Genomic DNA, 16,448 nt, shown 5'->3' with positions numbered 1-16,448 from the left:
TTTTAAAAGCATTCTTATTTTGCAGTATTTTTTAATATCTGCATAAAATGTTTGTATAGTAATGTATATATTACATGCAATAACCCTATGCAATTATTATATTATTGAAGTGTTTTGTGATAATTTGTTCCTCTCTTGTTTTACAGCTGATTTTGTTACACATGAAAAGCAAAAATGCTGCTACTTCAAATTTAGCTCTATAATACAATATAATAAAATAGCAAAGGCTCAGCTATGGATATATTTTAAACCTGTCCAAAAACGCACCACAATTTTTGTACAGACCTACAGATTACCCAGATATTTGAATGATAATTTGCGGTCTACTGGAATCAGACCACTAAAGCTTGAAATTAATCCTGGAGCCGGGATTTGGAAAAGCATTGATGTGAAAACTGTTCTTCAAAATTGGCTTAAACAACTTGAATCCAATATTGGCATTGAAATCAAGGCTACTGATGAAAACGGAAGAGATATTCCAGTTGGCCATCGTGGCTCAAATGAAGATGGACTGGTAGGTTACAGAAAAATAATATGTTAATTATGGCAACTAAAACATGCAATGCTATATTTCTAACAGACAGATATAGATAAAACATAAGAAGGGAAATCCAATGCATAGGGTTGTGTGCAGGTGGCTTATATAATTAAATAGGTTGAAAAAGGACACAGATCCATCAAATTCAACCAAATCAATTATACAAAATTGTTAGAATTGTCAGATTTAATTATACCCTTCAATACAGTTCGATATTAGATAAGCATCTAGGACTTTCTAAAATGTTGATACTATCTGCCATTATTATCTCTTGGGGTTCCATAGTTTAACTACTCTGACTGTACAGAACTCTTTCCCGTATTAATGTCTAAGGCTACTTTCACACTAGCATTTTTGCTGGATCCAACAGGGCTCAGCAAAAAATGCTTACGTTACTGATAATACAACCATCTGCATCTGCTATGAGCGGATCCGGTTGTATTATCTTTAACATAGCCAAGACAGATCAGTCATGAACATAATTGAAAGATCAGTTTTCTATCGTGTTAGATTTCCCATGACGGAAAGTAAACTGCAACTTGCTGCAGTTTGCTCTCCGGTGTGGGAATGCAACCAAATGGAACAGAATGCTTTTTGGGGCATTCTGTTCTGTTCAGTTACGTTTTGTCCCCATTGACAATGAATGGGGACAAAACGGAAGCATTTTTCTCCGATATTGAGATCCTAAGATGGAAAATAGAAACGCTATTTCCGCCACACAAAATGATTGTCCTCCGGTCCTTTGAACAAATAAATCAGATGCTATGCCAGTTTCTCGTATTGATTACACATGTATTTATACATGTAAATAATATCACCTCTAAGGCATCTTCTATTCAAGATGAATAAGCCTCTCATTAGTGTTATGAAGTAGATGTGGATCTGCTGTATCACTTGAACAGATTTGGCTTAGGGCTTCTCCTAATGGTGTTAAGTGGCCCCTTGGTTTTCAACCTTTAACCCCTGTACAGGGTTCTGGACTTTGCAGGGAACCACCAGGCCACAACATAGTAACATACACTGCCTGTCCCCCAACAAAGTCTCCACCTGGATTTAACTAAGCAAATAGTAATGAGTCTCCTATTGGAAAATTACTGCATGGGTGATTATCTTTCAGCTGGCAATAAGTTATTTAACCCCAAATGGTGCAATGAGTTGCTTCTCATTTCTTAAAAAAAACATGTCGAAAGACATCTTGTGGTCATGGAAAAGATGTTAGTCTGTTTGAGAAGGGTCAAATCATTGGCATGCATCAAGCAGAGAAAACATCTAACGAGATTGCAGAAACTACTAAAATTGGGTTAAGAACTGTTCAATTATTAAAAACTGGAAGGATAGTGGGGACCCATCGTATTCGAAGAAGAAACGTGGCAGGAAAAAAATCCTAAATGATCGTGATCGTCGATCACTTAAACGTTTGGAGAAATCAAATCGAAGAAAAACAACATGTTTAATAGTGAAAGTAAGAGCATTTCCACACGCACAATGCGAAGGGAACTCAAGGGATTGGGACTGAACAGCTGTGTAGCCGTAAAAAAAAACACTAATCAGTGAGACAAACCAGACAAAAAGGCTTCAATTTGCTAGAGAGCATAAAGATTGGACTCTGGCGCAATGGAAGAAGGTCATGTGGTCTGATGAGTCAAGATTTACCCTGTTCTAGAGTAATGAGTGCATCAGGGTAAGAAGAGAGGCAGATGAAGTGATGCACCCATCATGCTTAGTGCCTACTGTACAAGCCTGTGGGGGCAGTGCTATGATCTGGGGTTGCTGCAGTTGGTCAGGTCTAGGTTCAGCAACAGTATGTGCTCCAAGAATGAGGTCAGCTAACTACCTGAACATACTGAATGACAAGGTTATTCCATCAATGGATTTGTTCTTCCCTGATGGCAAGGGCATATTCCAAGATGACAATGCCAGGATTCATCAGGCTCAAATTGTGAAAGAGTGGTTCAGGGTTCATGAGACATCATTTTCACACATGGATTGGCCACCACAGAGTTAAGACTTTAACCCCATTGAGAATCGTTGCGATGTGCTGGAGAAGGCTTTGCGCAGCAGTCAGACTCTACCATCATCAATGCAAGATCTTGGTGAAAAATTAATGCAACACTGGATGGAAATAAATCTTGTGACATTGCAGAAGCTTATCAAAGCAATGCCACAGCGAATGCGTGCCGTAAACAAAGCTAAAGGCAGTGTACTTTATAAGGCTGAAAAGAACTTACGTCCAACCAGTTCTATCATCCTGCAAAGTTGATCCAGGGGAAGGCAAAAACACTCATGAGGTTAAAACAAATTTTCCTCACCTGAAAGAAAAAAATAATAAATCCCAACTCTGACCCTTGCAATCAGAATAACTCCTTGGATCAAAAATCCTTTTGTAGAAATCTAGAAATTATTTGTAACCCCATGAGGTCAAAGGCAATCTTCCTCATTTTAGGGGAAAAAAATTCCTTCCCACCTCCAATCAGGCAATCAGAATAACTCTCTGGATCAATTACTCTTCTCTAGAATTCTTGTAGCTATAATCTGAAATATTACTACACTCCAGAAATTAATCTAGACCACTCTTTTTTCGTTTTCACCATCATCACTTCATTAGGCAGAGAGTTTTATAGTCTCACTGCTCTTCCAGTAAAGAACACCTATGCTGGTGTATAAACCTTCTTTAATCTTGACATAGAAGATGTCCCATCGTCACAGTCACAGTCCTGGGTTTGAATAGATGATGGGAGAGATCGATGTATTGACCCCTGATAGTTATTGGATATATTGATAGTTATACATAGTTATTAGATCTCCCCTAAGCTGTATTTTTCTAAACTAAATAACCGTAATATCGGTAATAATTTTGGGTACTGTAGTCCACCCATTTCACTAACTACTTTAGTGCATGGGTGTGCAAAATTTTACACAATACTCCATGTGTATGTAGTCTGACTAAGGATTAATAAATAGAGATGTCCCGAACTATTCGCCGGCGAACAGTTCCCGGCGAACATAGCTTGTTCGCGTTCGCTGATGTTCGGTCCGCCCCCTATTCATCATCATTGAGTAAACTTTGACCCTGTACCTCACAGTCAGCAGACACATTCCAGCCAATCAGCATCATACCCTCCCTCCTACCTCCTGGACAGCATCCATTTTAGATTCATTCGGAAGCTGCATTCTTAGTGAGAGGAGGAACCGTGTAGCTGCTGCTGATTTAATAGGGAAATCGATAGCTAGGCTAGTGTATTCAGTGTCCACTACAGTCCTGAAGGACTCATCTGATCTCTGCTGTAAGGACAGACCCCAAAAAAGCCCTTTTTAGGGCTAGAACATCAGTCTGCTTTTTTTTTTTTTCCTTTGTAATCTAATTGCAGTTTCCTGCCAGCGTGTGTGTCAGGCTCACAGCGTATACTGTGCCCACTTGCCCAGTGCCACCACTCATATCTGGTGTCACAGTAGCTTGCATTAAAAAAAATATATATAATAATAATCATTTTTGACTGTGAAATAATAGCAGTCAGTTACCTTAACGTGTGTGTGTGTTTCAGGCCCTGCCAGTGCACAGTGTCACACCAGTGCAACTCATATCTGGTGTCACAGTAGTTTACATTTAAAAAGAAAACTACTATTTTGACTGTAATAGATTGAATAGCAGTTAGTTGTCTGCAAGCGTGTGTGTCAGGCCTACAGCGTCTACTCTGCCAACTTCTGCCAGTGCACAGTTCCACTCATATCTAGTGTCGCAGTAGCTTGCACACGCATAGTACAACTAAACTAATCTAAAAAAAAAGGACAGGCAGAGGCAGGCCACCCCGCAGGGGCTGTCGTGGTCGTGGTGCTGTGATTCCCTTTGGCCCTAGAATAATGCCCAGTGTTCAGAGGCCACGTACCCTGAACTCAAAAAGTTCTGAGGACATAGTTGACTGGCTAACACAGGACACCCAATCTTCTACAGCTTCCGCTTGGAACCTTGACGCACCATCCTCCTCCAGCTCAGCTTCAGGCACCTCTCAAGTTAACACTCGCCCGCCTGCCGCCACCAACAACACTAGCACCACAGCCGCTTCACTTGATCTGTCAGAGGAGTTATTTACACATCAGTTGGAAGAAATGAGTTATGCGCAAACATTATTGCCAGAGGATGTAGATAACAGGGATATGTCTCAGTCAGGCAGCATTACACACATGGACGTACGGTGTGATGATGATGATGATGTTGTACCCGCTGCTGCTTCCTTTGCTGAGTTGTCAGATACAAGTGAAGCGGTTGATGATGACGATGTGTCCGTGGATGTCACATGGGTGCCCGCTCGAAGAGAAGAAGAACAGGGGGAAAGTTCAGATGGGAAGACAGAGAGGAGGAGGAGACAAGTTGGAAGCAGGGCGAGGTCGTCGCAAGGAGCTAGTGGCACAGTCAGACAGCATGCATCGGCACCCGGGGTCAGCCAGACAGCACGCCAATCAATGCATGCTGTTGCCACCACCAGAATGACGGCATTGCAGAGATCAGCAGTGTGGCATTTTTTTTGTGTGTCTGCCTCTGACACCAGCGATGGCATTTGCAACCTGTGCCAAAAGAAACTGAGTCGTGGGAAGTCCAACACCCACCTAGGTACAAATGCTTTGCGAAGGCACATGATCTCAAATCACAAACGCCTATGGGATCAACACATGAGTACAAGCAGCACACAAACTCAAAGCCGCCATCCTCCTCCTGGTCCAGCATCTTCAGCCACGTCAACCACTGTTGTCCTCCTTGCCCCCTCTCAACCATCCGCCACTCCGTCTCTCGCCTTGATCAGTTCCTGCTCATCTGCCCACAGTCAGGTGTCTGTCAAGGACATGTTTGAGTGTAAGAAGCCAATGTCACAAAGTCACCCCCTTGCACGGCGTCTGACAGCTGGCTTGTCGGAACTCTTAGCCCGCCAGCTTTTACCATACAAGCTGGTGGAGTCTGAGGCCTTCCAAAAATTTGTAGCTATTGGGACACCGCAGTGGAAGGTACCCGGCCAAAATTTCTTTGCACAAAAGGCAATCCCCAACCTGTACTCGATTGTGCAAAAGGAAGTAATGGCATGTCTGGCACACAGTGTTGGGGCAAGGGTCCATCTGACCACTGATACCTGGTCTGCAAAGCACGGTCAGGGCAGGTATATCACCTACACTGCGCATTGGGTAAACCTGCTGACGGCTGCCAAGCATGGAATGCGTGGCTCTACAGAGGAGTTTGTGACACCGCCACGACTTGCAGGCAGGCCTGCTGCCACCTCCTCTACTCCTCCTACTCCATCCTCTTCCATAACCTCCTCGGCTGAGTCCTCTTCTGCTGCTGCATCTTGCTCCACATCAACAGCACCCCCCCCAGCTCCCCAGGGGCTATTCCACATCCCGGATACGACAGTGTCACGCCGTCTTGGCGTTGACTTGCCTGAAAGCAGAGAGTCACACCGGACCAGCACTCCTGTCCGCCCTAAACGCACAGGTGGATCAGTGGCTGACTACACACCAACTGGAGATTGGCAAAGTGGTGTGTGACAATGGAAGCAATTTGTTGGCGGCATTGAATTTGGGCAAGTTGACACATGTGCCGTGCATGGCACATGTGTTGAATCTGATTGTACAATGCTTCGCGCATAAGTACCCAGGCTTGCAGGACGTCCTCAAGCAGGCCAGGAAGGTGTGTGGCCATTTCAGGCGTTCCTACACGGCCATGGCGCACTTTTCAGATATCCAGCGGCGAAAAAACATGCCAGTGAGGCGCTTGATTTGCGACAGCCCGACACGTTGGAATTCAACACTCCTAATGTTTGACCGCCTGCTCCAACAAGAAAAAGCCGTCAACGAGTATTTGTATGACCGGGGTGCTAGGACAGCCTCTGCGGAGCTGGGAATTTTTTTGCCACGTTACTGGACGCTCATGCGCAATGCCTGTAGGCTCATGCGTCCTTTTGAGGAGGTGACAAACCTAGTCAGTCGCACCGAAGGCACCATCAGCGACATCATACCATTTGTTTTCTTCCTGGAGCGTGCCCTGCGAGGAGTGCTGGATCAGGCCGTAGATGAGCGTGAAGAGGAAGAGGAAGAGTTGTGGTCACCATCACCACCAGAAACAGCCTTATCAGCATCGCGAGGAGTGTGAGGAAGAGGAGTCAGAGGAGGAATGTGTCTTTGAGGAGGAAGAGGAAGAGGAAGAGGAGGAGGAATGTGTCTTTGAGGAGGAAGAGGAGTCAGAGGAGGAATGTGTCTTTGAGGAGGAAGAGGAAGAGGAAGAGGAGGAGGAATGTGTCTTTGAGGAGGAAGAGGAAGAGGAGTCAGAGGAGGAATGTGTCTTTGAGGAGGAAGAGGAAGAGGAGGAGGAGGAATGTGTCTTTGAGGAGGAAGAGGAAGAGGAAGAGGAAGAGGAGGAGGAACACCAACCACAGTAGGCATCCCAGGGTGCTCGTTGTCACCTATCTGGTACACGTGGTGTTGTATGTGGCTGGGGGGGAAGAACAGACTTTCAGTGAGATCAGTGAGGACGAGGAACAGGACATGAGTAGCTCGGCATCCAACCTTGTGCAAATGGGGTCTTTCATGCTGTCGTGCCTGTTGAGGAACCCTCGTATAAAAAGGCTGAAGGAGAACGACCTGTACTGGGTGGCCACGGTACTAGACCCCCGGTATAAGAAGAAAGTGCCTGAAATGTTACCAAATTACCGCAAGTCGGAAAGGATGCAGCAGTTCAAAAATAAAATTTAAAAGTATGCTTTAAAGAGCGTATAAGGGTGATGTCACAGCACAACGGGAATCTAACAGGGGAAGAGGTGAAAGTAATCCTCCTACCACGACCACGCCGGCAAGGACAGGACGCTTTACAGACGTGTTGTTAATGGAGGACATGCAGAGCTTTTTAAGTCCTATGCATCGCCACAGCCCTTCGGGTTCCAGCCTTAGAGAATGACTCGACCGACAGGTAGCAGACTACCTCGCCTTAACTTCAGATATCGACACTCTGAGGAGCGATGAACCCCTTGACTACTGGGTGTGCAGGCTTGACCTGTGGCCTGAGCTATCCCAATTTGCAATAGAACTTCTGGTCTGCCCCGCTTCAAGTGTCCTGTCAGAAAGGACCTTCAGTGCAGCAGCAGGTATTGTCACTGAGAAGAGAAGTCGCCTAGGTCAAAAAAGTCTAGATTACCTCACCTTTATTAAGATGAATGAAGCATGGATCCCGAAGGGACTGACAGTGGGCGATACATTTGACTAATAAAGGCCTGGTGATGAGATGAGCTGCCTTGGGCTAAAAATGGTCCACACGCTGCTGTATTTAATCTCTGCATGCCGGAGGACTTGCGTGACTTATCTGCCACCAACTAGGGTTCAAGCCAAAATGTTTTAGTGCACTTTCTGCCTGGAAAACATCAATTTTTCAGGTCTCTGGTGCTGCACTGTGGCTGAAAAAACAAAACAAAAAAAAAAGGCACATACATGTGTCAATTCCCCTTCGTGATCGTTACCTTGTTGTGGTGAAGGGGCTTGCCTATCACAATGAAGCGACCACCTCTGAGTGTGTTGTCAATGGCAATGTTGGCACACCCCAGATGATAAGGTCGTTGCTTCATTGTGAACAGACCAAAAGCGATCGGCTGGAGAATTTTGCATAGAAAAAACATAAATTTTCTTTGTGATCATCTAAGGCGATCATTAAAGGCTACTAGGCCAACAATGGGCCCACACTGCAGAATCATTGTTTTCTGGGTCACTGAACTACCTCAGCACGACCATAGGCTTTGAAAAACTCCCAAACGTGCGCACGAGCACAGTCATCACTACACCAAGATTGACGCATAGAGGAATAAAATTTATGTCATGAGTGTGTCAACTATTGACAACTCTTTGCAGTTGTCTAAAATCTATTCCACACATGTCCCCTGATAGGGGATGTAACAGGGATTAAACTGATAAGAATAGTACTACTTAACACACCACTCATATCTGGTGGCACAGTACATTGCAAGACGTACGCGCAGTGCCCCAAATTGGAAATAAGAGGACCGACCAAACATCTTTTCCCATCTCCCGGTTCCTAAAATCTATTCCATACACCGGCCCCTGATAGGGGATAAAACAGAGATTAAACTGTTAACAGATTTTTTTTAAACCCAAGGCAACATCATCGATCTTATCCCATATGTGTTTTTTCTGAAGCGTGCCCTGCGAAGAGTGCTGGATCAGGCCGTAGATGAGCATGAAGAGGAAGAGTTGTGGTCACCATCACCACCAGAAGCAGCCTTGTCGTCGTCGATTGCTGGACCTGCGACAACGCAGAGAGAGGAGTCTGAAGAAGAGGTGTCAGAGGAGGAAGGTGGCTTTGAGGAGGTGGAAGACCAACCACAGCAGGCGTTTCAGGGGGCTTGTTGTCACCTTTTGGGGATCCTTGGTGTTGTACGTGGCTGGGTGGAGGAAGAGACCTTCAATGACATCAGTGAGGACAAGGAACGGGACATGGCTAGCATGGTATCCAACCTTGTGCAAATGGGGAGTTTGCGGTTGTGCAAATGGACTGTTTGCGGTGCGTTAAACGGGGAGTTTGGTCTGTCACTGTAAAGCGGGCGTAACCCTTACACTACCTGATCGATACAACATCCTACCTGATGTTTTAAAGCACGTTATTCCAAACAATTTAGGAATGTTAGGTGATTTATGCCCTTTATGGATTAAAACCCGACTCTGCGTCAACTATGTAATTTTCCATGGGAGTTTTGACATGGATCCCCCTCCGGCATGCCACAGTCCAGGTGTTAGTCCCCTTGAAACAACTTTCCATCACTATTGTGGCCAGAAATAGTCCCTGTGGGTCTTAAAATTCGCCTGCCTATTGAAGTCTATGGCGGTTCGCCCGTTTGCGAAAATTCGCGAACAGAAAATTTTATGTTCACGACATCTCTATTAATAAAGTGGCAGAACTATACTGTTTTCATGTGCATCTACAGTATGTCCCTTTTCATGCACCCCTCCATCTCATTAGCCTTGGTACCAGCTGTCTAACAATGTTTGCAACAGTTAAAAGGAATCTGTCACCAAAAAATGGAATGTAATCTTCAAGCAGCATGTTAAAGAACAGTGGGAGCTGAGCACATTTAGATATAGTTTTTTGAAAAAAGATTAAGTAAAACTTTTATCCAATTAACCTCTGCTCTGAGTAATTTGAGTGGTGCTGTCAATCACCAAGTGGCACCACCCAAATTACTCTGATGCATAAAAAGAGCAGAGGTTAAAATAAAAATTACACATTTTACAACAGGCAAAAGCCGGTACACGGGAAGACGAACATAGAACCGCACACCTTTACAGGACACTAGAACCTATTGCTCAGGCACCTTCCCATAGGGAAAAGTACCTTAAGCACCCCAAGCTGGCCAGCCATTGGCTGGTGCAGATTACATTGTGCTGGCTGGCCCCCTAAGAACCGGAGAGAGTGCACGACCCTATGGGCATGGGGATAGAGAGTTCTTTCCCGCAAGAAGCATCCTGTATGGTGGGACAGTGCAACTCTAGTGCCAGTGGCTGGGCCAATAGGAAGGTGGAGAGAGACCAGTAGGTCTGAGTCATGGGGAGTACCAGAGTGGGTAGAAGATATGGCATCAGTGCCCACCAGAGGGGGATAAGTGGGCTCGGACTGCCTACATAGCAGTTATGACAGAAACCTTTTATCTCACTGAATAATCTGGTCTCCCACCTCTGAACCTTATCTAGTTCTCCTATATCCTTTATAGCATGTGGAGTCCAAAACTGTATCCCATATTCAAAATGTGGCCTTAAGAGGGATTTGTACAGGAATAATATTAAATTGGGATCATGGATTTTATCTCTATTTTTATATACCCTAAAATCTTATATGCTTTTGCATCTGCTGCTTTGTAATTGGATACTGCTGATTAGCTTACTTGTACCCCGAGTAACCAAGTCCTTTTCTTATTTTATTGTCCCCGTTCAATTTCATTTAATCTGTATGCAGTCATGTGATAACTGTGGCCTAGGTGCATTACTGTATAGTTATCAACATTAAAAATCATCAGCCATGTTCTTGCCCGTGCTTTCAGCTTATTTAGTTATTTCTGTAATATTTGACAATCAAGCTAGGTTTTAAAGGACTTAACAAACCACTATAATTCCCCACAAAATGCCTGGGCAACTCATACAGGTAATACTTACCCAGGTTCTCCCCAGCACCTGCGTTGCTCCTGATGCCCACACGGCCGCTGCTGCATCTTCCCGTCGCGTTTATCAAAACATCTCTCAACGGGGAGGGGTGGGGACAGCCAATAGCCTGCCACGATGGGGACGAGCCTCCCTAGCAAAGCGGGTGATGCAGCAGCGTTTGTGCAGGCATCAGGAGTGATGTGGGTGCTGGGCAGGGGGTAAGTATAACCTGTATGAGGTGCCTGGGCAGAAGTCTCATTTTATTTTTTTTTCTTAAAGAAACTGGCTATGCATCTGTATAGTGTACTGGTTAACATTCTGGGCTGTAATGTAGAAGCTTGTGAGTTCAAATACAGTCAGAAACTTTACAGAAATAGAGGCTACATTAAATTGATATATTTTTTTTGTAATTGTAAAAAATGTGTACCGTAATTGCTATATATATATATATATATATTTCATACTTCTGATATATATATGAATGCATATATGGGAAACTGCTACTGATGTTTTAGCCATAATATATTTACATATATTATAATATATCATATATTCTAAATATATAATAATATATGTAAATATATTATGGCAAAAAACACATTATATATATATATATATATATATATATATATTTAAATTAAGTTTAGCCTCCATTTCTGAAAAGTTTCTGATGGGATTTGAACTCACAGCCTTCTACGTTACAGCCCAGAATGTTAACCACTAGAGTATACAGCTGCATGGCCAGTTACTTAAAAAAAAATAAAAAATTAATAAATATGAGACTTCTGCTATATAGGAATACTTACTACTAGTAACAGATTTTTATTTTATTTTATTTAACCGCTTCACGTCCGCCCATAGACTATAAACGTCCTATGGGTGGACGTCTATTTCTGACAGCACGTTTTAAAACGTCCTGTCAGAAATAGCAGCTGCACGCTAATCGTGCAGCTGCTGATCGGGTTGCCCGCTGTCAGTGACAGCAGGGCAACCCTAAGACAAGGCAGGGACAGTTCCCAGGTGTCCCTGCCTTCACGATCGCTGCAGACACAGCGCTCACCGAGCGCTGTGTATGCAGAGAAGGAAGCGCTGTGCGCTTCCTGTTCCGGCCCGGCAGTCATGTGACCGCCGTGACCGGAGTGTGCAGGGGCTGTGTGAGGTCTCTCAGAGACCTCGATCAGCCCTGCACTGAGGCTGTACAGCGCTGGATTGCTGCTGTACAGCCTCTATAGGGGTGCATTTGTCCTGTAACTGGGGCTACTATGTCAGCCCCAGTTACAGGAGAAATAAACAGTGAAAAAAAAATAAAAAAGTGAAACAAATATGTCCCCCAGAGGTCTTGTATGACCTTATGGGGGACGAAAAGTGTCAAAAAAAATCAAAAAAATAAAGGGTTGAAAAAAAAAAAAAAATAAAGTTTCACATGTAAAAAAAAAAAAAAGTTCCCAAGTTAGGAATAAAAAAAATTTTTAAATAGAAAATATAAAATAAAATAGACATATTTGGTATTGCCGCGTCCGTAAAAACCAGCTCTATAAAAATATCACATGACCTAACCCCTCGGGTGAACACCGTAAAAAAAAAAAAAAAGTCAAAACAAGCAATTTTTGTCACCTTGCATCACAAAAGGTGCAACACCAAGTGATCAAAAACGCGTATGTCCCACAAAATAGTACCAATAAAACAGTCACCTCATCCCGCAAAAAATGAGCCCCTACATAAGAAAATCTCTCAAAAAATAAAAAAACTATAGCTCTCAGAACATTGACACATTAAAACAATTTTTTTGTTTCAAAAATGCTATTAGTGTAAAACTTTAATAAATGAGAAAAAGTATACATATTAGGTATCGCCACGTCCGTAACAATCTGCTCTATAAAAATGTCACTTAACTGAACCCCTCAGGTGAACGCTGTAAAAATAAATAAATAGAAACTGTGCTAAAACAACCAATTTTTTGGTCACCTTGCCCCATAAAGTGTTATAATGAATGATCAAAAAAATCATATGTACCCAAAAATAGTACTAATAAAACTGGCACCTTATCCCCTAGTTTCCAAAATGGGGTCACTTCTTGGGAGTTTCTACTGTAAGGGTGCATCAGGGGGCTTCAAATGGGACATGGCATCTAAAAACCATGTGGAGTTCCTTTTCTTCTGCGCCCTGCCGTGTGCCCATACAGCAGTTTATGACCACATGTGGGGTGTTTCTGTAAACCGCAGAATCTGGGTAATAAATAGAGTTTTGTTTGGCTGTTAACCATCGATGTGTTAAAGAAAAAAATTGATTAAAATGGAAAATCTGCCAAAAAAGTGAAATTTAAAAATTTGATCTCCATTTTCCTTTAATTCTTGTGGAACGCCTAAAGGGTTAACAAAGTTTGTAAAATCGGTTTTGAATACCTTGAGGGGTGTAGTTTCTACAATGGGGTCATTTATGGGGGTATCCACTATGTAGGCCCCACAAAGTGACTTCATACCTGAACTGGTCCTTAAAAAGTGGGTTTTGGCAATTTTCTTAAAAATTTGAAGAATTGCTTCTAAACTTCTAAGCCTTCTAACGTCCTAAAAAAATAAAATGACATTTCCAAAATGATGCCAACATAAAGTAGACATATGTGGAATGTTAAATAATAAATATTTTATGAGGTATCACTTTCTGTTTTAAAAGCAGAGAAATTGAAATTTAGAAAATTGCGAATTTTTCAAATTTTTGGGTAAATTTGGGATTTTTTCATAAATAAAGGTGAAATATTTTGACTCAAATTTATGACTATCATGAAGTACAATGTGTCACGAGAAAACAATCTCTGAATGACTTGGATAAATAAAGGCGTTCCAAAGTTATTACCACATAAAGTGAGATATGTCAGTTTTGCAAAATTTGGCCTGGTCAGGAAGGGGGCAAATGGCCCAGATGGCAAGTAGTTAAGTAACTGGGCATGCAGCTTTATAGTGTAGTGTTTAACATTCTTGGCTGTAATGTAGAAGGTTGTGAGTTTGAATCCCACCAGAAACTTTTCAGAGGCTAAATTAGATTTAAATACACTGGGGTGTCCCCAAGCACTGACTCCATATATGGACATAGCTATATATGGAGTCAGAGCAGAGACTCCTAAGCCGAACTACAGTCCCGACACCCTCCCTTCTTCAGAGCAGCGGTGCCTGGTTTAATACTCGGGTTCTCCTATTGACTTCCATTGTGCTCAGGTGCTCTGTAGAGCACCCGAGCATCGGAAAGTGTTCTACTCGAGCACACAAGCACTTTGGTGCTCGACCAGCACTAACTATGTACAGTACCATTTACAAAGACTTTTTGTTTTTTGTCTCATAACACATTCTTTACCCATGTGCATAGATTGTCCTCTAGTTCCTGTATTTGTAGCTTCAGCACAAGGCTCTTGTGTGGTACAGTATTAAATGATTTTGAAAAATTCAGATATGTTACATCGGCCACATGACCAACATCCATATTTGCACTTACCTCTTTATGGAAACCAAGCATGTTGGTTAAGTATGATCTGTTTGGCATGAATTCATGCTGGTTGTTGGTAATAAATTTATTCACCACTATAGACTTTTGCAGCTCATCTCTCAGAACACCTTTAAATATTTTGCATACCACAAATATCAAATTTACCAGATGGGCGTTACTTTTCTCATATAATGGTACAACATCTGCCATCCTCCAGTTCTGTGGCACTGACCCCGTGTCTATCGATTACTGAACTCTGTTCCCTCAGTACTAGTGGATGAATGCCATCTGGGCCAGGGGCTTTATGAATATTTGAATTGCTCAGATGCCTCTTTATTTGAAAAAGGGATATTTGACCGAGAATCTATAAGATTAATATCTCCAACTTCCCTTTATCTTTTTCGATTATATTCCCTACTGTTAGAGGGCTAGTATTTAATTGTATTTTTTTTATTTATTTATTGTAATGTCAGTAGCAATTTGTTTTTCTTTGGCTAATTTAGCCAAATGTATCAAATTTTTACATTTTCTGTGGAACTCTTTGTAAGTCTGAAATCACACGACCGGGTGGGTTTTCCCATAATGCCTTGCTGTCAGCCTCAGCCTATGAGGACGGATGATATTGGTTTATGTATTAGATACCATGTAAGGTCCCAGGTAGACACTCATTTTCAGATCAGCCACTAATGTAATAGGATGTGTTACAGACACAGCAATTAGATGCACAAAGACATTGAGTTTAGGGTCATAGAGGGATTATGTTCGAGATTGGGAAGATAGTATTTAGTCAGGCAGATAGAACTACTTAATATAAAGGACATGTTTTAGCACTAGGGATAGGATACTGTTCATTTATATTCAGACTCTGTTTCCCAAAACTCTGTGGCAAAGCTTCTGCAGTTAACAAATAGTGATGAGCGGCATAGGCAATATTCGATTTCGCAATATTTTACACATTTTTGGACGAATATTCGCCATAAATTCACAAATTCGAGAATTTGTGATCTCTAGTCATAATTTTTTCTTGATTGCGAACATCAGCAATATAAAATATTCATGATAAAAATTCGCAATTAGAATATTCACAAGCAACACTACGGGGTAGGCAACTTTCCTATTGTTTGCTAGGGACAATATTCATGATAAATTCGCAATAAATTCAAAATAAATTTGCAATTAGAATATTCGCAATCAATACCATTTGCGAATACGAATATATAGCACTATATTCTAAATATTTGCAAATTCTCAAAGTGGCGATAATCGCGATTAAAATTTACGATTTAAATATTCGCGCTCAACACTATTAACAAATATAGCATAAGCTGTCATGTTTGTAATAGGGGAGAACACCAAAAGACAACAAGAAGGAAGGGGAAAGACACTAGGCCTCACCGCTAGGAAAGGAAAAGGGTCACCACCTATAAAAACCCTGCTCCTGGCCCTAACTCCTATCCGTATGGGCACCTCTCGATGGTAGAGATGCCCATACACAGGAACCTAGAAAACCCTGGTGACCCTCGGATGCCCTAAAGGTAATGACAAGGCAGGGACAACACGTTTCTTCCCTGGTGAAGGAACCAGCGTCTCACTGAGGCCTATTAAACAACCAGGAGGAGGGGAATACAAAAACACAACAAGCGGAACACTTAACTTCGGAGGATGATGGATGAACAGGACTTCAACACGAACCACACTCCAGCTCTTCCAAAACCAAATGAAGCTATCCAGAGCAAGGAGTGATGGGTAAAGTCAGACTAAATAGGGATGAGTAAAGGTCACATGATCCACACCTGAACAGGAGGTGTGGACATACCAGCAACACACAGACAAAGTGAAACCAAAAGAGGCTGTCAGATCACTAATGTGCAGATAATCTTTCAGACCTTCTAAGACCTGTCACAGGAGTGACATAAGCATATCTTTTAGCATCACCTGCTGTCTATATTTTGGCCACCTTTTCTTTCCAAAGCCCTGTTACAAAGCAAATGCAGTTACTGCTGCTGCCACTACTACCACCAATACCTGCACAACCCCTGCCTTGTCAATCAGGTTCCATAAAGTATTACAGCTGGTCCTGAAAGAGGGAGAATTTTTGGACCATATTTTCAGAACAAGTCATTGATTTTTCTAAGGCCCCTTTCACACGGGCGAGTTTTCCGCATGGGTGCAATGTGTGAAGTGCACGCATTGCACCCGAACTGAATCCTGACCCATTCATTTCAATGGGGCTGTTTACATGAGCGATGTTTTTCACGCA

The 16,448-nt window shown here is 42.6% G+C and overlaps 1 protein-coding gene across 1 annotated transcript in view; it reads left to right on the top strand.

The window, feature by feature from the left end:
- Window positions 1-16,448, top strand: part of MSTN (myostatin) — a 103,734-nt gene that overhangs the window by 81,278 nt on the left and 6,008 nt on the right. The window contains exon 2 of the mRNA XM_040439838.1: window positions 147-514. Within this exon, the coding sequence (XP_040295772.1) occupies window positions 147-514 (368 nt within the window). The remainder of the gene's footprint in view (window positions 1-146; window positions 515-16,448) is intronic.

The sequence above is a fragment of the Bufo bufo genome, chromosome 7 (assembly GCF_905171765.1).
Source record: "Bufo bufo chromosome 7, aBufBuf1.1, whole genome shotgun sequence".
Classification (NCBI taxonomy): Eukaryota; Metazoa; Chordata; class Amphibia; order Anura; family Bufonidae; genus Bufo; species Bufo bufo.
Note: the sequence above shows the minus strand (reverse complement) of the source record. Positions and strands in the feature narration are given on the sequence as shown.